This window comes from Staurois parvus, unplaced genomic scaffold (genome assembly GCF_062004578.1).
Source record: "Staurois parvus isolate SC_StPar_1 unplaced genomic scaffold, SC_StPar_1.0 ptg000750l, whole genome shotgun sequence".
Classification (NCBI taxonomy): Eukaryota; Metazoa; Chordata; class Amphibia; order Anura; family Ranidae; genus Staurois; species Staurois parvus.
This window is the reverse complement of record NW_028318546.1, coordinates 1,729,232-1,751,837: the sequence shown is the minus strand read 5'-3', so window position 1 is coordinate 1,751,837 and position 22,606 is coordinate 1,729,232. Positions and strand designations below refer to the sequence as shown.

At 37.6% G+C, this 22,606-nt stretch overlaps 1 protein-coding gene across 1 annotated transcript in view; it reads right to left on the bottom strand.

The window, feature by feature from the left end:
- LOC149445019 (putative cation-transporting ATPase 13A4) overlaps nucleotides 1–22,606 on the bottom strand; it is an 89,800-nt gene that overhangs the window by 44,855 nt on the left and 22,339 nt on the right. Inside the window, exons 7-13 of the mRNA XM_089654312.1 lie at nucleotides 11,680–11,814; nucleotides 11,519–11,591; nucleotides 10,808–10,939; nucleotides 7,794–7,964; nucleotides 4,337–4,494; nucleotides 3,496–3,684; nucleotides 2,479–2,540 (exon numbers count right to left, since the gene is read on the bottom strand). Of these exons, the coding sequence (XP_089510438.1) occupies nucleotides 2,479–2,540; nucleotides 3,496–3,684; nucleotides 4,337–4,494; nucleotides 7,794–7,964; nucleotides 10,808–10,939; nucleotides 11,519–11,591; nucleotides 11,680–11,814 (920 nt within the window). The remainder of the gene's footprint in view (nucleotides 1–2,478; nucleotides 2,541–3,495; nucleotides 3,685–4,336; nucleotides 4,495–7,793; nucleotides 7,965–10,807; nucleotides 10,940–11,518; nucleotides 11,592–11,679; nucleotides 11,815–22,606) is intronic.

Sequence of the window (22,606 nt, the reverse complement as noted above, 5' to 3'; positions counted from 1 at the left end):
AATCACAAACCATCTTTACCATGTGATTAGCTGTCGCCAATCACAGCAAAACAAACAGAATGAATACCTTTTATACAGTCAAATACTTGCTTATAACAGTGAAATTCACTGCTATAAACAATTTAAATGTGTAAAAAAAAAAAATTCTGATCACTTATCCAGAGTAGTACAATGTTATTATGGTCACATTATATTGTTTTGGTCACAGTGCACTAAAAAAAGGAAAACTAATTATAAAAATTTTGAATAAATGATTACTTTGGGTTTTTTTTCGTACTGTCACCAGTTACTGTCTCTGATCACTGCAGCACCAGTTATGTGATGACTCTGTACTGCATCGATGACAGTATGTAAAATAAAAAAAACTGTGAACATTTTTCTTTTTTTTTCTTCATTTTCAAAAAAATTATTACATAAAAATGATAACTTAAAAAAAACTTCTCTCCATGCCTCTTACTAAATACCTTGGACTGTCTACTTTCCAAAGGGGTCATTTGAGGGGGGGGGGGTATTTGTACTGTCCTGACATTAGTGGGCCTCAAGACAGACTAAATAATATATACTGATTTAGCTTATTTTCACCAAGGAAATGTAGCAGAATACATTTTGAAGAAAAAATCTTTCTTTGCAAGATTTTATAACAGAACTTTCGGTCTTTTTTCATTTATTTAATAAAAATAAAAATAACAGTAGTGATTAAATACCACCAAAAGAAAGCTTTATTTGTGTGAAAAAATTGATAAAAATGTACTTTGTGTACAGATTTCATGGCAGCGCGATTGCCATTAAAAAGTGTGACAGCGCTGAAAACTGAAAATTGGCCTGGGTAGAAGGGGATAAAAGTGCCCGATACTGGAGTTAAATAGGAAGAAAAAGAGAAAAATGTAAAAATCAAATGCTATTTTAGGTATTTAGCACAACTCTAGATACAGTATATCGGTAAAGTCTTCTGAGTATGAGGATTCTGACGTCTATGTGTTTTCAATTTCACTTCTGAATTTAATAAAATCTGATTTGTGTTAATTAGTCTGATCACAGAATTGGCAGTTCATATGTTTAGCTAACATTTGACAAAGCTTACATCCAGAGTGCTCACTGAAATGTAAAAGTTACTATTGTTAATTTTTTTTTTTCTTTACTCTTTTCATTACCTGCTTGCCCACCGCCATATAGTAGAAGTACTGCTACAGGGTGGCAGGGTGGTGTAAAATCACACACATATATATATATATGTGATTTGCTAGGGATGTCAATCACCGGGTATTGGCTGGAGATTCCCTGCCGGCACGCAGCGATCGTCGGGCAAAGCTGACCGGGGAGAGATCTGTGTGTAAACAACACAGGTCTCTTTGCTGCCAGCAAGGATATGCTGCTTTTATTTCTCTGCATAGCAGTGAAATACAAAGCAGCATGTCTCCCTAGTAAAACAGAAACAGCACATAATGTAAAACAGCACACAGCACAGTCAACCTTTTTATTGCCCCAGATGCTAACTCTTTCCTGCCCAGTGTCATTAGTACAGTGTCAGTCCTTTTTATTAGCACTTGCCACTGTATTAGTGTCATTGGGATGTAGTGGCACTTAGTTCCCACCCAGTGTCAGAATGCCCGCCGCAGTCCCTCTATAAGTTGTTGATCGCCTTCAATACTAGTATAAAAAAATAAAAATTCCAGGATATATACTGCCATTTGTAGACGCTATAACTGACACGTAAGCCAATTAATTTACATGTGTTGGGATTTTTTTTAGCAAAGACATGTAACAGAATACATTTTGGCCTAAATTTATGAAGACATTTTTTTTTAAATTTTTTTACTGGATATGTTTTATAGCAAAAAGTAAAAAATAGTTGTTTTTTTTCCAAAACTGTCAGTATTTTGTTGTTTATAGCGCAAAAAATAAAAAATGCAGAGATGATCAAATACGATTGAAAGAAAGCTCTGTTAGTGGGGAACAAATGACATAAATTTCACTTATATACAGCATTTCATAACTACGCAATTGTCAGTTAAATTAACGCAGCGCCGTATTGCAAAAAATGTCCTGGTCAGGAAGGGGGGTAAATCCTCTGAAGGGCAAGTAGTTAAGGAACTGGATGTGATCAGGTGGAACATAATACAGCCCTCATACACCTGTGTAGCATTAGATCACTTTTTAAAGTAATTTAGTGGTTGCTATAAGCAAACAATATATTCCTATTGTATAAACCTGTTGCTGTAGGAGGAGGAGGAAAGGGAGAGCATGCTTAGCTCTTTCCAGTTCCATGATTAAATGGAAGCTCAGAGATGTATGAGATCACTTCACAATTAATTTGCATGTAACCAAGTAGTGGAAGCAGTGCTATCAGGATCCATAAATGCTGCATGCTTTGGAACTTTTAAATCAGTATTATGAAAATGGAAAACTAGAACTGTAATAATAAATACATTTAGTATGGTTACTTAGCTCATATTACCCCATTGGTTTGTTCAAACTTACCTACTGTTATCACAGGGAAGTATGCCATATAAATCTAAGATATCTTCTGTTAAAGTGCCTGTCTAGGATAAAAAAAGAATAATTAACAAATTATTTTTAGTATCATTTATGTATATAAATATATCTAATATAGGTCATGATTAATAGGCGTTGCTGGATCTATCTGGTTAGAAATCTGTCACTGTGATTGCTTCTGGGGATTTGGAAGTCTAAGCAGAGATAATAAAGGAATGCTTTTTTTTATTAAAAAAATCAACTAAAACAAATGTTTAAAGTGATAGAAAGGGTTTTTTTTTTCTTTTAATAAGAAACATGCTATATTTACCTGCTCTCTGCAATTGTTTTGTTACTAGATTTGATTAACAGCAGCAGGAGCCAACGGCTTCCACTGCTCTTGGGCAGAGTGCTGAATCAAGATCAGGCTCAGGTAAGTATTTAAGGGGGCAAGGGTGAGCTGCACATAAAAGGTTTTTTTACCCTAATGCAGAGAATGCATTAAGGTAAAAAACACGTTATCTTTTATAACCACTTTAAAGGTATAGAGAAAAATATTAATCCAAGCAGACACTTTGATCATCCATGGTGGCATATTCTAGATTAGTGATTGGCTAAACACCCCTCTGTTCGGTTTTCTGTCGAACATTCGAACCTACCGAAAGTTCAACCGCAAACTTTGAACAGGGACAATTTACTGAGCGGTATCTTAGGAATCTGAGTATGCAGTAAGATACCACTCAGTTACTAAAACATCGCATGAGTTATATTATTAAGTCATGCGGTATTTTAGTAGTGAAATATTCATTCATGTCCCCGCTGACATGTATTTTCCTGTGATTTATTCCTATCATTCTATCCAGTCTAAAGTTTTCCTTGAGTAAACGGTGAAGTATATCACATCAGCCAATTGGCTTTAAATAGCTCACAAGTGCAATGCTTTATTTTGCATTTTCTTTTCACTTTACTATGATCATGGAAAACATTTATGGAATGCAAACCATTCAATAAGATTAAACTTACTTTGTCAAAACATACAAGATTTAATTGCCCAGCTAAAATAATCCTTTGAGGACTAATACAGAATATGCCCAGTTTCTTCAGTCTTGTTTGTCCATAAAGAAGACCCAGTGTAATGGTGGCTGGAAGAACAGCATTCACAGCTGCTGTTAGAATCAATAATGACATCAGTACTATATCATGTACACTGGCCTGTGGGGAAGAAGGAAAATAAAAAGAAGCTGCTTAACTACAATAAGCTTTGTTGTTCATAAATGCTACTTAAACAAGCATAACTCAATATTAGGTGGTTAAAAAAAGCATTGCTAGCCATGTATCATTGCTTTTACCAATGATTCACACAACTTTCACTTGACACTCAACAATTTTTCTAATTTAATTTAGTGTGAGATGAAGTTTGTAAAAACGTGGTGTGAATATTGGGTGAAAGTATTCAAAACTAGACCCAAAGGTAATATATCCATGTTAACCCTAGCCCTTTAAGGGGTCACACGATAGGAAAGCTCGTGATTGTGACCTTTCTGTGAGGCGCCTGTAAATGTGTCGTGGAAGTTAGCAGGGTGCTCTCTGGGATACTATCAGCACATATTTTGTTCACATTGGTTACGCAAATATGCAGCCTGTCAGCGCCAAGGCCCAGCTGCCAAGAGGCCAAGTATTTGCTTTCGTATGGTGCCAAGGAGTTAATGTGCAAGCTGTAGAAAGTATAGCAACATTGAACTGTAACTTATAAAGCTAAATAAAAGGATGGAGAGGACAGTATACTTAGACTGTTCACAGTATGCTCATTATGTTATCTCCCTTTTACCATTTGCCATTGCCATTGCATCCTTTCTGTACTTACCCCATTCATTTTGAACACAACTGCTGTATAGATGACCGCAGACAAAGCCATAAAGACAAGCACTGATAGAAACCTAAGGGCTTCTCTGTGCAGCTTCACATTAATGGGCTTGTTGTAGAGGATAAATCTTACAAGATCTCCCTTGGCTGTATTAAATCCTAAAACATATATTTTCATTAGTACTTAGTATATATTTAAACAATTACTGTAACTGTAAAAGTCTTTGAACTATCAGGTAGTGGACCTGAGCTCTAGAACATATGTAAAATTGGGCTGTAAATTCAGCTATACCAGTGATGCCAACACAAATATATGCAAGTTACACAGTTTGTGCAAATGCCAGTGCACTTGGGTATCTATTTTGATGAACACTTAAAAGGAAAACCACACAATACCTAATTGCCTATATACAAATATCTAATTTCTAGGTCTAAGCACTCAGTAGTCTTCATTAGTTTCTGTTGGTAATCCTTGAGAACCCTTTTGACTTTTCCTTCTATCACCACAGTAGAGGCCCACTTCATTTACAAACATTTGTTCTACCTGGCTTTCTCTAGTCAAACCAGTTTGTTATGTATATTGGTTTCCTATAGTTTTTTCCTAACTGATCAGTGGGGACCAGGCCAGTCCTATGCTGTGTTTTCTGTGTTTTCTGACCCTTGAGTTGCTCGTGTGTATTCCTTATGTGTAATACTAACAATTGCCCTGCTTGCAGCCTGCCAAACTGTGTCTTGATTGAAATAATAGCCATTATGGTCTGACTGTAGTTTGACCTTGATTTAAATGGCAATTACTTAGATCAAAGAGGGCATGAGAAGTTCCACATTTAACACTGTCTTTTAGATCAGGAACATAACAGTTCTTTTAATCTTAGGTTAGATTCTGGCCATACAATGGCAGATGCTGCTTAGACCAGATTAAAGTGCACAACTAAGCAATTTTTTTAAATTTTATTTTTGATAGAGTGGGGAAGATTTAGGCCCATTGTCTAGTTTCTTTTTATTGCTATATAAAAAAAGAAGAGTGTACCAGCCTCACGCAAAGTCTTCAATAAAAAAATATCCATAAATTAGTTCAAATATTCACAAAGATAAAAAACACAACATCCATTCAGTTTAAATCACCAAGTGCAGATGGCCAGCTGTAAGACTCATTAAGCAACCCTCTGTCACTGTCCCAGTTGTGCATAGTAATAATGTGTTGGCGGTCAGGGCAGACATCATGGGGTTTATTTACTAAAGCTGGAGAGTCCAAAATCAGACTCCCTTCTGCATAGAAACCAATCAGCTTCTAACCTCAGCTTGGTCAAAGAAGCTTTGGCAATGAAACGTGGAAGCTGATTGGTTTCTATGCAGAAGGGAGTCTGATTTTGGACTCTCCAGCTTTAGTAAATAAACCCCCATGGGTCTCTTAGAACAAGGGTCTCCAAACTTTTTAAAGGCCAGTTTACTGCCCCTAGGAATTTACAGGGGCTGCACTGTGACCATCAGGAGTAGAAAATGTCCCAGCATTAGTTGGAGTAAACAATGCCCCATCCTTGGTGTCATTGGGAGGAATTGTGCCTCATCATTGGTGTCATTAGTAGAAATAGTGCCCCATCATTTGTGTCATTAGTAGGAATAGTGTCCCATCATTGGTGTGATTGGGAGGAATTGTGCCCCATTGTTGATGTAATTGGGAGGAATTGTGTGCCATCACTGGTGTCATTGGGAGGAATTGTGAGCCATCACTGGTGTCATTGGGAGGAATTGTGCCTCATCATTGGCGTCATTGGTAGGAATTGTGCCCCATCATTAGTGTCATTGGCAGGAATTGTGAGCCATCATTGGTGTCATTGGGAGGAATTGTGCCCCATCATTAGTGTCATTGGGCTCCATTGTTGTGGTCATTGGCAGGAACTGTGCCCCATCGTTGATGTCATTGGCAGGAACTGTGCCTGATTGTTGGTGTCATTGGGAGGAACTATGCCCCATCATTGGTGTCATTGAGAGGAACTGTGCCCCATTTTTGGTGTCGGTGAATGAAATAGTGCCCCAAGGGCCGGATAAAAGCAAGCAAAGGGCCGCAGTATGGAGACCACTGTCTTAGAACAATGATGTCTTAGTCAAGGGGACCTGTAACAGTAAAATTTTATTACATAGGGGGCTTGTTAGCCCTCTATGTGGTAGCAATAAAGTTAATTGTAAAAAAATAAATAAACACCCACAACAATTTAAATTCTCTCCACCGTGTACACATGAACATAAACGTATGTTTTTGGGTACCTACAACAAAATGTCAGTTGTGCTACATATGTGCTGATATGATTCATATCGCTGTGTATGCCAGAGTGAGAGCAATAATTTTAGGGTAATCATTTATTGTTAATTCTAAACTGATAATCTTTAAGGGGTTTTAAAGCATTGCTTAAGGACATTTTAAGGTAGTGAAGTTTGTCACTGTTTCACACACAATTTTAAGAATTGACATGTTTTGTATTACTAGGTGTAGCCTCATCTTTTTATATTTGACAAAATGGGTAATATTTGGCAATTGTTTGCATTAAAATTAACTTTAGCTTGTTATTTCTATAATATTTCTATAATATATAATGCTTGAGGGTTTTAACAAATCTTCAGGCCTAAACTGTGCATATAAACGTGCAAAAAAAATACAGAGAAAGGGCTCTGCCAGCAAAGGGCTTACTTGGCATACAGGATGTGTCCAAACAGTTCATACCTAATTGTCAAAACACTGATAATGACCTCATATATGGTATTATCCCAGCAGCACAATTACATTTATCATGTACATTTCCTTGGTCATCTACATCTGGTGACTTCAGAGGATCCACGCCTGAATGGTAGCTGTGTTATGCTGTTTTTCAAATTTCTTTGTTGGTGTTTTAAATATTGTATGCATAAAGTTTACCTAACAATTTTACATGAGATGCTCGCCCCTTTTGTCTTAAACTGTTGTTTGAAGAACAAGGCTAAGAACACCATTGTCAAGCTGCAGTCCTACTGGAGCATGTGAATGAATTTGGAACCACCTGAGTGCTGGCTGTGAGTTTTCCCCAAAACAAACGAAAAGGGGAAATCTGCCAATGGGGACAACTGTCCAAATGAGAAATTCTCATTTTAGTAGTTTTCATCTAACCTCTGCTGTGTCTCTGTGACAGGAGGTGAAGGGAAATCCCTCTAATGATACACAGATAGCAAAAAGTAAGCTGGCAGGGGTTTTAACCCTTCTCCACTCTATCCAAAACAAAATTAAAGTTTGGCTATACATGTGCTTTGAGGAAATAAATACATGCCTACCTTTTCCATGCACTCCAAAGCCCCTATCAATCTTTTCCAAAGTTATAGTAAACAAAAGCCACAAAAATTACGAGATCCCCAAAATCCACTCCAATGTTTTTATAAAGAGAACATGTATATAGGGAGAATTGCAAAAGAAGAACTCATATATAGCACACCAGTTTGTAGGACAACAGCTTTTACAAGATCTTGTCCACTTCCCTTTGTCTGAATCACTTCAGTTCCACAAAACAGCACGTGTCTCTTATAATCATCACCGCTGTGTGCCATCCATGGAATGGAGTTGTCAATATTCGGAAGAGGTGTTTTTATCACTGGAATACTTTCTCCTAAAAGAGGAAACATGTTAAAGGTCAATAAGATGACACAAATCCAAAGATCTACTTTCAGATTATATATTGTGAATATATGATGTCATTTATTATAAGATAATCACAAGGGGCAAAGCGATACCATAATTCTGACCCAGGAAGATATAATGCTGATCAGGGATACAGCATTTTCTTTGGCATTGTTCACATGAGCATATGGGCATATGCAGACACTGTGAGTTAGGGGACATGCCACCACACCCACATGGATGCCAAATTGAGAGCAGCAGCTATGTCCATGCATCCCAATAGACATGAATGAGATGATGCATGTTGATGCATGGAACACCTGTGCATCCAAATGGGGAAAACACAGCCCTTCACACAGATGTACACTTAACCACTTCACCCTCCGTGACATACCTGTACATTACCAGGTTGAAGTGGTTATACCAGGAAGATGCCTGCAGCTACAGGCATTATTCTGGTATCTTTTTTTCTGTCGGAAGTGGGATGTAATGTGAAAGCAATCCTAGTGGATAATTAGCAGCTGAATCGCTTTTACAGGCGACACAAGGGGGTCCTCTCCTTTCCGGGCTTCTACCAGGGAGCTTGGGACTGAAGCCAGAAGTTCTGCCAGCTTACCATAGAGATAATCAACTGTAATGTCCATGATCATCTCTATGCTTTAAGAAACTGGAAGTGACTAGTATTTTGTCACTTCTGGTTTTGCCAAGATGTAAACAAGCCCTTTCTGGCTTGTGAATGCATCTGATCACACTGATCTTGGTTTGACCAGATGCTTTTAATGTCAGAGGAGATATCTGGGATTCTAGTGGACCCCAGGTCTCTTTATTAAGAGACCTTGTTACTGATCCAGCTATGACAAGGGATGTTGTTCATCCCTTGTGATAGCAATACAAATTATTTAAAAAAAAAATAAAGCTACAGTGTAAACATTACAGTACCCCCATCCCACTGTGCACGCTGGCAAAGACAAACACAAGTTCACATGCATACGTAAATGGCGATTGCAGCACACATGCACACTTCAGAGTGAGAGCAATAGTTCTAACACCAGACCTCCTGTGTAAATCTAAACTGGTAACCTGTAAAGTCTTTAAAAGCCCACATATGGAGCTAATTAAGTACAGCCGTTTGTCCTCATTCCATGAGCATGTGCAATTTTAAACCATGACATGTTAGGCATCTATTTACTCAGCATAACATCATTTTTCAGATTTTGCCAAACCATTGGGTATAATATTGGTCCATGTGAACAAGGCCAGGAAGCTTTAATGCTGACCCAGGATATAATAATACTTACCCAGGAAGCAGCAGAGTGATCTTCCTTACTAGTAGAGGTATATGTATCAGTAGATGACCAATCATTTGGTAGGAAAATAGTAACAAGTTCAAACATTACTATGTGTACAGTGATGAGCACAGCTCTGATAGAGTACATACAGCTAGTTCACTTTCAAATGTGGTATGCTAAGCAGCACACTCTGCAACATTTAAATATATGCTGGCTATGTCAATGAGTACCTGTAATCAAAATGTAATTTTCTTGATATTCTATTGATATTCTCTTGATAACACTGATATCATTGAAGTCAATGAGTCACTGAATATACAAACAAAGCCATAGTGCATGCTTTGCGGTGATAGGGTACATACACATACATGTGTGACAAAATTGCCTACATAATTTCCTATGCTACTAATTGAGAATGTTTCTTGCAACTGTACTTACACTTATTTGTACCAGCAATATATTGCTGGTTCGTTTGGTGCACAAATCTCTCATACCTTAGTTGCCAATCACGCTGCTTGTCACATTGGGGAAGATTTAATAAAACTGAAATGTGCAAAATCTAGTACATATCTGCACCAGGTAGAAACCATTTGGCTTTCAGTTTTTATTGTCAAAGCTTATTTGAACAAGCTGAAGTTAGAAGCTGATTGGCTACCACGCACAGCTGCACCAGATCTGAGTGTATCGGTTTTGGTAAATCTATCCCATTACAGTTATTTTTATAATTGTATTTTTTAGTTTTGACAACAAAAGACAGAAAAACAATGCAGAAGTACAGTGAAATCTTGTGTCCAACTGTTGCCAACATAAAGCCACTAGTAAAGCATAGCAGACAAAAATTATACAAAATATAGTAGTGAGGGTAAAAGATTAGTTAACCAAAAATATGCAACTAAAATTGAATACAATCATGGCATAATATGTACAACTTATCGTTTGGAGAATATTGAAATTCCAGGAGAGGATAACCTAAGCAAGCAATAAAAGATTTAAAGGAAAGCAGGACCCCAACAACTGTTTAAAGATATATATATAGCAGAGGTACATTATAGTTTGTGTTTTTTTAGGCTGACATTTACCGCACATATTTTTAATGTAACAAATCCAGGCCAGGACTAGCCATAGGGCACACCGGGCATTTGTATGGGCTGGGACCGGAGCTATCTTTCATGCATGGTGATGTTTTGTGAATGCTAAGCGGAGAGGCTGAAGGTGCTGGAGAAGTGAGCGTCAGGGCTTGGTAATATGATCCGAATCTGCAGGTTCTCCCACCCCCTGCCCTGCTGATAGGATGACATTGTCCACTGAAAGGGAGACCCTTGAGAGGGCACACAGGCTGAATCCTGCCTCTGCTCTGGCAAATGAAGGATTGTGCAGGGGAGGCAGAGAGGAAAGGAGACTAACCAGCAACCCAGGTGTACCAGCTCATAGCAATCTCCTCCTGCTCTTGTGCTTTCCCTTTTAGATTTTCCTTTAAATAAGGTCCACTGGCTGTAATACAACATGTTCAATGGAGCTGTTTCTAAATAATATAGTTACCTACCTGTTAACATTGCTTCATTCACAGTGCATCCACCACTTAATAATATGGCATCACACGGCAGAAAAAGTTTGTTTCCACCTAGAACAATAACATCACCAGGGACCAAAGACTGGGACTGCACTTCTTCAGCCTCTGAAAAAAAGCATGTCAAGTCAATGGAAGGTCAAAGAAAAGGTCATCTTTCATTAAAAAAAAAAGACAAAAAATTGTTAAATCTGAACTCCAGGCCGATAATAAAACACTAAAGCAAATATCGTAATTTGACTTCATTTCATCCTCTTGTCATCCACTGTACTTCAACACTCAGACTCAGGAAAGGGCAGTACTGGACAATCAGGTGCCTACATGCAAAAGGCCTGACAAGGGACACACTGACAAGATGAGCCTCCTTCACTGTCCAGTCACAGACAGAGGGTAGGGAGGTCACCTACTTGTGTTGCTTAGCTTTAGGAAAGAAATATCAGTTCACCAGGCTGGCAGTGCTTACTTTCAAGGACATGTAAATATTAGGGCTGGCTAGACAGAAATACAAATCTATTGGTGGGTATAAGGGTTCCCTTATCCATAATTTCATCAGTGTGTTTTCCTGTTTGCCTGGAGTTAAGCTTTAACACTTATGGATACATATTTATATATTTCCAAACATGTTCATTTGTTGATAGGTATTAATAATTATGTCCTTACATATGTCTATCACTCTATCACTGTTACCTCCATTTTTATGAAGCACCGTAACCATAATGCTGTTATAGGATGCAGACATTTTGTGTAGTTTGACAGATTGCTAGAGGAAAAAACGTGGAATAAAAACTATGGTTATTTTATTGTGCAATCAAAGAAAACATAAAAAAATTAATTGAAAACATACATACCTTTCTTAGATTATATACAGTTGCAGAAATGGACAAGAAAGTCATCAATAAAATAACTAAGCTATATTCAATGTATGATGTAGCAATCCATATACTTAAAGAGTAAGCTTGAAAAACATAAAATGGGTTGAAAACCTGTAAAGGACAAGACTTAATAAATTAGTACATTGTTTTGCAACTATCACAACTGTAAAATTTTTGTTACATATAGCATTTAAATTACTGTCAACTATAATTCTTATCTAACCAACCATTCACTGTTGTGACTAAATGTGCTCATACATTTATCAAATTGGCCAGAGTTTTTGGTCTTCTCTGAGCAGAGAGTGGTGACTGTGAGTCGCCATCCCCATTCTGCCCCTCCAGCACTCACTGGAGAAGGGGCTGGAGGAGCTTGCTCCAGCTCTCAGCCATGCACTGATAGGGTGAGCCATCTACAGATTAGGTATCTGGGTGGATCCCAACAATATGTTCGGAATCCCTGCAGAGCCTGGGAGCCTGGAGCAGCGCTGTAAAGTCAGTAAGTGCACCCCTTTAACCCAGAAGAGAAGTATGGCCAGATAAGCTTTTACCACACATCTCTTTCAAGGAATCTCCTTTCAATTAGACCTGGACCTGTTCTTGACCCAAAAATGGTCACTCTGTAGCATATTTTTTTATGTTACTTTTACAAAAAGAAAAAAATAAACAGTCAGAGTTAAAAGTCAAATAGTTTGCAAAATGATATTCCAAAAAAATTAAACATATAAAAAGGAAAAAAAACAAAGAATACTAAATTGAATAAAACCAACTCTAAATACACACAACAAAAAAGTAAAAACCTTCTAAATGAAGGAAATAAAGAGTCAGCCTTTTTGTCTGTGCATATCAATGGTCTAAAATGAGATTTTCTGCTTTGACAAAATCATTTTCACCAAAATCAGTCTGATCTTCCTCAACAACAATCATATAAACCCTGCTGGTACCTTAAAATGAACCTGATATATGTTCATAATATCTAGATTAACAGCAGTTTAAATGTTTCAGCACCTTATTTCTAAGATAGTTTTCCAATTGGCCAGGGAGCTACTTATCTCTGGTCCACAACATCGTGACTTCTAACCCGGATGGCTCTTACCCTGTCCCTCTGGAAAGAGGCCTCCCTTTTTATTCAACAGTCCAATTTGAGAGTGTTTCCTGTATACCAAAGACCCCACACAGGACTAAGCCCCACTCCTGTTATTGAACAGTTTAAACTGTAACTAAAGGCAAAGGTTTTTTTTTTTCATTTCGGATAGAGTAAGGAAGAGTTATAACTCCTGCTAGTTTTTTTTTTTGTCCTCTGTCTCCCATTGGGGAGATTTCCCTTCATTTCCTGTCCCGTAGCCAAAACAAGGAGTGAGAGGAAATCACTCCAAAATGAAGAAATCCCATAGTGTCACCGGGGTCATCAGAACTAGTGTTCTCATTGGAAAAATTGATGTCAACCCAAAATTTGGGATTTTCTATTATTTTCACTTTCAGTGATAACAGTATTTGTCACTTTAATTTAGTTACACATTACTTTGAGATTGTTTATGGACTAATAAAGTTTCCATACAGGATGAAGGATGAAAAAGATTAGTATCTAAATAATACATTGATATTTATTACACACGTAAATTTTGTGATCATTTTAAATGAAATTCAGAGATGTTAAATACATTTTGCAGTCTTGGTTAAATATGATGTTCTTCTCAATAAAATAATTTACCCTGTTACCTATCTTTGCATTAGTTTTTTTTTAAAAGATGGAATTAAATACTGGTAAATCCTACTTAACACATCCACAGTTTATATAGCAGAAAAGAAAATGAGAAAGTAATAATGCAGAGATTTAAATTTAAACAATAGCTTGTATTGCACAGTTATTAAAACTGGCTCATGGCTGACAGCAATCATGCTTTCCTATTTCAGAAAATGCCTAACAATGTGCTCTTTTGTAGAATTCATTACTTCTTTTCTTGCAGATTAAAATTCAGTGGCTATGCAACCACAAGGCTCTGAAAGCACAATTTGTTCTTATAACTACATTTGTAATGTCAAAGTAATATATCTTATTCACATATTTTGTAGTCACATGATTGTCACAATAAACAACAACATTGGTTTCATTTTTTCTACTGTTCTGATGATGTCATAAGAAATGTTATTCAGTTTATAACAAGCTTGTTTTTTTATCAATGTGTTATAGAAAAGCAATTTAGGATTGTGGACCTCTCTTTGGCCAGCCATATATCACCCAATATTTGCAATTAATTCCTGAACAGAGAATGTGTTCTTCTAAGTGATAACACTCATCTTAAGCATTTGTTTCTACACACAAATTCTGTTATCACATCACATTTTCTCACATATTAGATGATCCTGTTATTGTTCTGTTATTATTCTCCTTTCTTACAGACCTTTAACTACATATATTTGCACATCAGATGAGTAAGTTATGAAAGATGCATGCAATACTGGCTATGCACCATTTCAAACAAGTGCAAGCAAATTTGTTAATGTCTCTCATTCTCATAGGGTGGTAGAAATGGATTTCGCACTTCCGCCGCACGGGAGTGCATGCGCCCCGCCAGAGGAGATCTTCTGCTGTGAACTGTCACAGCACAAACCGATCAACAAGCCCCGGCAAGCAGTTGCTCACTGGAACCTGCAGATCGTTGGTCAGGGAGGAAGAACGTGTAAACATAGCCATAGCACTGTTGTGACAGGAGGGAGTCATGAATCATGTTACTCTGCACAGCTGAGAACACGATCCATCATATTCCATAATAAAAGCACCACTTAGTGTACACCAAGTACATAGCTAGGCACACACTTAACCCTTTGATCGTCCTAGATGTTAACCCCTTCCCAACCATTATCATTAGTACAGTGATCTATTTCTAACACTGATCACAGTATTAATGTCACTGGTTCCCACAAAGTGTCAGTTAGTGTAAAAATGTCTGCAGCAGTCCCACTTTAAGTCGCTGATCGCAGCAATTACTAGTATTAAAAAAAATATGCCAGTATAGGTGCCATAGTTTGTAGACACTATAACGTTTGTGGAAACTAATTAACATACAACTATTGATGTTCTTTTACCAAAAATATGTAGCAGTATACATTTTGGCCTAAATATATGATTTGATTTTTAAAAGTATTTTATTGTATATCTTTTATAGCAGAAAATAAAAATATAGTTTTTTTTTCAAAATTGTCAGTCTTTTTTTTGTTTATAGCGCAAAAAGTAAAAACTGCAGAGGTGATCAAATACCACCAAAAGACAGCTTTATTTGTGAGAAAAAAAGGACAATTTAACTTGGGTACAGCATTGCATGACCGCGCACTTGTTAGTTAGAGTAAAACAGTGCCGTACTGGTCAGGAAGGGGGGTAAATCTTCTGGAGGGCAAGTGGTTAAAGGACTTTTTACAAGCTGTCCGTGTTTTGTATTGACTATTTACATTTTATGTACATCTTACCCATTCGCATGGATATGTATATCTGGGAGCCCACTTATTCTAAAGAGGGCTTACAGATTCTGAAGTAACCCCCCATAGACCCCTACATCCATTGGGGCACAGAACGTGGAATGAGACCCTTGTCACATCAAAATGGGGACAAGGTGATCTGCAGGGGGGGATTGGCCACCACCCCTTGCAAGGCACCCTCTTAATGTTGTTGCCCCCCCCTTCTTTTCTGGCCAGTGAGGATACAAGCCTAGATTAGGGCCTAGTATAGATTTTAAGGTTACCCCATGACATTCTATTTCTTCATGGAATAGCACTTTTGTACACTACACTAGTACAATGTGTACTGCCCCTTTAAGGAAAAATTACTTGGATTCCCCCTCAACATCTACACCAAACCTTTATCCAGGCATTCAGCCTGGCTGTCCAGGAGGAGGGGGACAGTGAGCATGTAGCCACAGGCTATATGCCATCAACATTGGGAGGGTACCTTGCAAGAGGAGCAACACAGCAAGATGTGGGGGTTTATGGGGGAGACTTATCAGAATCTTGAAGCCCTCTTTAGAATATATCAGGCCCCCTACATACACTACTGCTCAGTACTCATTTACAAAAAATGTACATAGTAAACATAAACACAAAAAAGGCAATTACAGGTGAAACTCAAAAAATTAGAATATCGTGCAAAAGTTCATTTATTTCAGTAATGCAACTTAAAAGGTGAAACTAATATATGAGATAGACTCATTACATGCAAAGCAAGATAATTCAAGCCGTGATTTGTCATAATTGTGATGATTATGGCTTACAGCTCATGAAAACCCCAAGTCCACAATCTCAGAAAATTAGAATATTGTGAAAAGGTGCAATATTCTAGGCTCAAAGTGTCCCACTCTAATCAGCTAATTAAGCCATAACACCTGCAAATGGTTCCTGAGCCTTTAACTGGTCTCTCAGTCTGGTTAAGTAGGAATCACAATCATGGAAAAGACTGCTGACCTGACAGTTGTGCAGAAAACCATCATTGACACCCTCCATAAGGAGGGAAAGCATCAAAAGGTAATTGCAAAAGAAGTTGGATGTTCCCAAAGTGCTGTATCAAAGCACATTAATAGAAAGTTATGTGGAAGGGAAAAGTGTGGAAGAAAAAGGTGCACAAGCAGCAGGGATGACCATAGCCTGGAGAGGATTGTCAGGAAAAGGCCATTCAGAAGTGTTGGGGACTTTCACAAGGAGTGGACTGAGGCTGGAGTCAGTGCATCAAGAGCCACCACACACAGACGGATCCTGGACATGGGCTTCAAATGTCATATTCCTCTTGTCAAGCCGCTCCTGAACAACAAACAACGTCAGAAGCGTCTTACCTGGGCTAAAGAAAAACAGACCTGGTCTGTTGCTCAGTGGTCCAAAGTCCTCTTTTCTGATGAGAGCAACTTTTGCATCTCATTTGGAAACCAAGGACCCAGAGTATGGAGGAAGAATGGAGAGGCACACACTGCAAGATGCTTGAAGTCCAGTGTGAAGTTTCCACAGTCTGTGTTGATTTGGGGAGCCATGTCATCTGCTGGTGTTGGTCCACTGTGCTTAATTTAGTCCAGGGTCAACGCAGCCGTCTACCAGGAGATTTTGGAGCACTTCATGCTTTCTTCCGCAGACGAGATTTATGGGGATGCTGACTTCATTTTCCAGCAGGACTTGGCACCTGTCCACACTGCCAAAAGCACCAAAACCTGGTTCAATGACCATGGGATTACTTTGCTTGATTGGCCAGCAAACTCGCCTGACCTGAACCCCATAGAGAATCTATGGGGCATTGCCAAGAGAAAGATGAGAGGCATGAGACCGAACAATGCAGAAGAGCTGAAGGCCGCTATTGAAGCATCCTGGAACTCCATAACACCTCAGCAGTGCCACAGGCTGATAGCTTCCATGCCATGCCGCATTATGGGAGTAATTGCTGCAAAAGGGGCCCAAACCAAGTACTGAGTACATATGCATGCTTATACTTTTCAGAGGTCCGATATTGTTCTATGTACAATCCTTGTTTTATTGATTGCATGTAATATTCTAATTTTCTGAGATTGTGGATTTGGGATTTTGATGAGCTGTAAACCATAATCATCACAATTATGACAAATCACGTCTTGAACTATCTTGCTTTGCATGTAATGAGTCTATCTCATATATTAGTTTCACCTTTTAAGTTGCATTACTGAAATAAATGAACTTTTGCACAATATTCTAATTTTTCGAGTTTCACCTGTATTTAAAAAAATGCCCCATGCTGTAAATCCAACATCAAATCAACCAGTTATGTACATACAGCATAAATCACGATGAGTGTGGTCTGATGACCTTCCTACCACTGCTCCTATTGCAAATTACAGGTCCCTGCTGGCTGCTATATGTCATGAAACAGGCCAGGAAACTTGTATGTTGTCATTGTTTAAAGACAGATATGACTGCCATTTAACAAATTTTTATTTTCAATGTCTCTTTTAAAGGATGACATTGTACTGCTGTGCAGCACCTCCAAAGCATGTTATTTAAAGTCGTTGTAAATCTCAGACATGAAATATGAACAAAGCATATCCCTCTATAGTGTGTACATGTCTCAATTAAGAGCACTAAGTTTCCTTTCTATCTGCTGCTTCATTCCTCTGCTATCAGCATGAATCAATACTGGCAAGTTTTCTTGGCACTAAGAGAAAAATGGTGAAAGGGGAGGGACCTCCAATAGACTGACAGCTTCAGCTCTGTTCCTGTGTGCTACGTGAAAGGGGGAGTATCTCTTCCCTCCAATCAGTTCTCAGAACTCCCCTCACTGAGCTCTGCAGAGTGTTAATTTATCTTTCTATCTCCTTTTCTTTGAACTCTCAGACAAGCTTTATAAATTCAGCACTTTGAACGGATGTATAAAAGAGAAGACTGCAGAAAGACAGGCACAACCTTGCAGGATGATTTGTTTAATCTCTTATCACCTAAGGCCAGTCACTTCACTGGGTATATGGAAGGGTTTACAACCACTTTAAAGGAATTCTCTATTTTTAATCCCCAAAATCAATGTATAAACCATATATTCAACGTGCAAATGTTATGTGAATATATATAAAACCTAACACTTGAAAGTGCACAATAAATCACTCACCTAAATAAATAAATGAGTACATAAAATGTGTAAGCATTCAGCTGCCCTAATATTGATTAATCCAATAATCACCTCATGAAACAATGACAAATAAAAGCAGCACAAAAAAAAATTATAAAACACAATAGCAAAGTGAAAATAGGACACAAAATATAACACTTCAATAAATATACACACATATTTAAATCATTTGACGTAAGTCCACCAACTGGAAAATGAAAATTGTGATGAAGTACAAAGTCCTTATTGATCCACCAAGGTCACCATGTGAACAGCATAACGATAATTGGTTGAATAAAATGCACTCAAATTTCACCACGTGCTAAGGAGGAAAACCTCCCCCAATTCAGTGGCATTTACCAGATATCGTGACCCATCCAAACCTGATAGGCGATAGCACTTGTGAGTGTCAGCATAGTACAGATCATCAATCAACAATCCCTTCATCAATTAGAGACTGATATGATGGCGAGACATCCTCCAAACTATTACACTCCGTAATCAGGGAAAGATGTGAAAGGAAACTCGTAGCGTGAATCCATTAAAAACTATTTATTGGATAATAAAATAAATGAAAGCATGCCAAAATATCCACAATAACCGTAAAGGGTATCTGTATATCACATGGAGCCTCATTACAGAATACGTCATGTGGCTCAATCCTGACACGTGTTTCGTCACCAGACTTTATCAAAGGCATTTGATAGTTTGGAGGATGTCCCGCCATCATATCAGTCTCTAATTGATGAAGGGTTTGTTGATCCATGATCTGCAATAAGCTGACACTCACCACAAGTGATATTGCCTTTCAGGTTTGGATGGGCCACAATATTTGGTGAGTGCCACTGAATTGGGGGATGTTTTCTTCTGGAGCACGTGGTGATAATTGAGTGCATTTTATTCAACCAATTATTGTTATGTTGTTCACGTGGTGATCTTGGTGGATCAATAAGGACTTTATACTTCATCACAGTTGGTGGACTTATGTCAAATGATTTAAATATTTGTGTATATTTATCGAAGTGTTATATTTTGTGTCATATTTTCACTTTGCTTTTGTGTTTTATAATTTTTATAATTTTTTGCGCTGCTTTTACTTGTCATTGTCTATTTTTAATGTTGCCATTTAAGCCACAAACAATAACAAGATTCAGCTCTAGTAGACTTTAGTTGGATGAACTTTGCCTTGTTCACTCATCACTACTGATAGCTTATAGTTTTCTAAAAAAACAACGGCAATGTCAAGCCTATACCTACCTTTGTGAAGCATGCACTGTATGAGGAAATGTATAGCAATATGGATCATATCATCCTGAAATTATTTTTTCTTGCTGTGCAATTTGTGTATGTAAATGCATGGATGCAAATGTGTGACAGAATTTTGTTAAATGCTCAGTTTAAGCGGCTATCACTATAACCCATGACAGCGCTGAATACCTATTCTATTGTTTTGAAAACATATCTTTTCTCATAATGTTGACAATAGGAAACACAAACAGGTTTTATTAGAGGGGAATTAAATTACTTTAATCAGAGCTATTATTGTTTTTTTTTTCTTTCCTTCATCTTGACTGACTTTGAGTTATGGCCTGTACACACAATAAGAATATCAGACGAATGATTGTCGTTTGTTTTCCTGCATGCTAGTCTCATATTGAAAGAGAAGCGATTACTAACTTTCCGAAAATTCTTGTATGACGAAATAAAATTGTTAAGAATGTCATGAATTTATATTGTATATTTGGACGACTGCTGTACCGATTGAAAGAAAATCGTACGATCTGGTATTATACGATAACAATTGTCCCTTGACGCTTGTCCCTTCAATTTTTTTCAGATGATTGCTGTTTGCCAACGATCAGATTATCATACGATCACTTTAAAAGTGGCATTTTTCATACAATTTTCTGATCGTGTATATGGCCCATTAGCCCCTGCCATTTAATGACCTGGTAAGGTGCATGGTCAATACAAAAGGTTTTTAGCGGCATAACGGGGTTGATATTGGCAAATAGGCTGTGCACTTTGCAAAATGCAGTTGCACTCTGCAAGGGCAGTTGCTCCAAAGCTTAGTAAAGGCAGCAAAGCTTCACTTTGCACAGAATACCAAATCAGGTGTAAGGAAAAAAAAAACAAAAACAGCATTTTTTCTTGTACATGATTGGATGATGGAAATCAGATCAGCTTCTACTCATTTTCTAAGCTCTGGAGCAACTGCTCTTGTAGAGTGCACATTCTATTTGCCTTTAGTAAATCAACCTCAATGTCTCTGGATTTACACACTGTACATTAAATATTTTAAGCACAAAATATAAGCACTTTTGTAATATATATCAGTTATAATGAAGGTTTTAGACACACAGCATTAACCACTTGCACTCCTGAGGATTTACCCCCCCTTAATGACCAGGCCTCTTTTTGCTACTTGGCGTTGCACTAATTCAACTTATAATTGCACGGTCATGCAATGCTGCACCCAAACGAAATTTACGTCCTTTTTTTCACACAAATAGAGCTTTCTTTTGGTGGTATTTGATCACCTTTGTGCTTTTTATTTTTCACGCTATAAACAAAAAAAGACTGACAATTTTGAAGAAAAACGATATTTTTTACTTTCGGCTATGAAAAATACATAGTAAAAGGGCAAAATGTATTCTGCTACATGTTTTTGGTAAAAATAAAATCCCAATAGGTGTATATTGATTGCTTTGTGTTAAAGTTATAGCGTCTACAAACTACGGTATAGATACTGCAATTTGCGCCATTTTTTTGCTATACAGCGCTGTGCTAGTTTAACGGACAATTGCGCGGTCATGCAATACGGTACATAAATGAAATTTATGTTCTTTTTTTCACAAAATTGAGCTTTCTTTTGGTGGTATTTGATCACCTGTGCACTTTATATTTTTGGCGCTATAAACAAAAACAATTTTGAAGAAATTTTTTTTTAAAAAAAAACAACAATATTTTCTCATTTCTGTCATAAAAAATATCCCAAATAACTAAAATGTTGTCATAAATTTAGGACAAAATGTATTCTGCTACATGTTTTGGTTTGTCATTTTCCAAAAACTTGTGGTTAAAAAATGGACTCTTATATTGATTCAACATGCCTCTCAGCAAATAGTTTGGGGTGTCTACTTTCCAAAAAGGGGTCGTTTTGGGGGGTGGGGGCATTTTATGGCCAGCATTAGAAGTTTATGCCACACATCATTCTAACCACATGAAGATCAAGCCTTTTCTGACACTTTTTGTTCACATGAAAAAAATCAGTATTTTTTGCTAGGAAATTAATTTAAACCCCCAAACATTATATTTTTTTAAAGCAGACACCCTAGTGAATAAAATGGTGGGTACTACCATTTTTTATGGCACATAGTACTTGTGCAGCGATTTTTCAAATGCAATTTTTAAAACAAAAATACACTTTTTTTTACTTTTAATGCACAAAAACACTATATATTGGCCAATTATTTGGTTAGATATAAAAGATGATGGTATGCCGAATAAATAGATACCAAACATAACATGCTTTAAAACTGCGCATGCTCCGTGCAATGGCGTCAAACTGCATACATTTTTACTATCCATAGGCAACACTTTAAAAGCCTTTAAAAGCTACCATTTTAGATTTACAGAGGAGGTCTAGTGTTAGAATTACTGCCCTTGATCTGACGTTCACAGTGCTACCTCAAATGTATGGTGCAACCGCTGTTTACATAGTGCACACAGGTGTGCATGCATGGGAGGGGCGAGTTTGTTTTTTTTAAGTTATTTTAATTTTTTTAAATATTTTTACACTGTACCTTTCATTTTTTTTTTATCAATTTTAATGCTATCACAGGGAATGCAAATATCCCCTATATCTTCAATGGGCATTGTCATATATTCTTTTTTGAGAAATCTGGGGTCTATCAGGCTCTAGATATCTCCTCTGCCCTTAACTTATTTAATTAAATCGAAATCGGTGTGATCAGATGCTTTCCCAATTTACAAATGATGCTGTTTATATCCTGCAAAACTTTAGTGATGAAATGCTCGTAGCTTCCGAATTCTTAAACTATAGAGATGATTAGCACCACTCTGGTCTCCAAGCAGCTCTATGGTCAGCTGGCAGAAACTCCGGCTGCATTCTCAGGTTTCCCTGATGGCACGGGACTGCCCGAGAAGGCCGTGGAAGGCAGCGGGGGGGCATCAAATTCTGCTGCTTGTAAAAACAATCCTGCAGCTAAATAGACACTAGGATTGCTTTTACATGAAAGTCGATCGCTGGCTGAAAAAAACGATACCAGGATGATGCCTGCA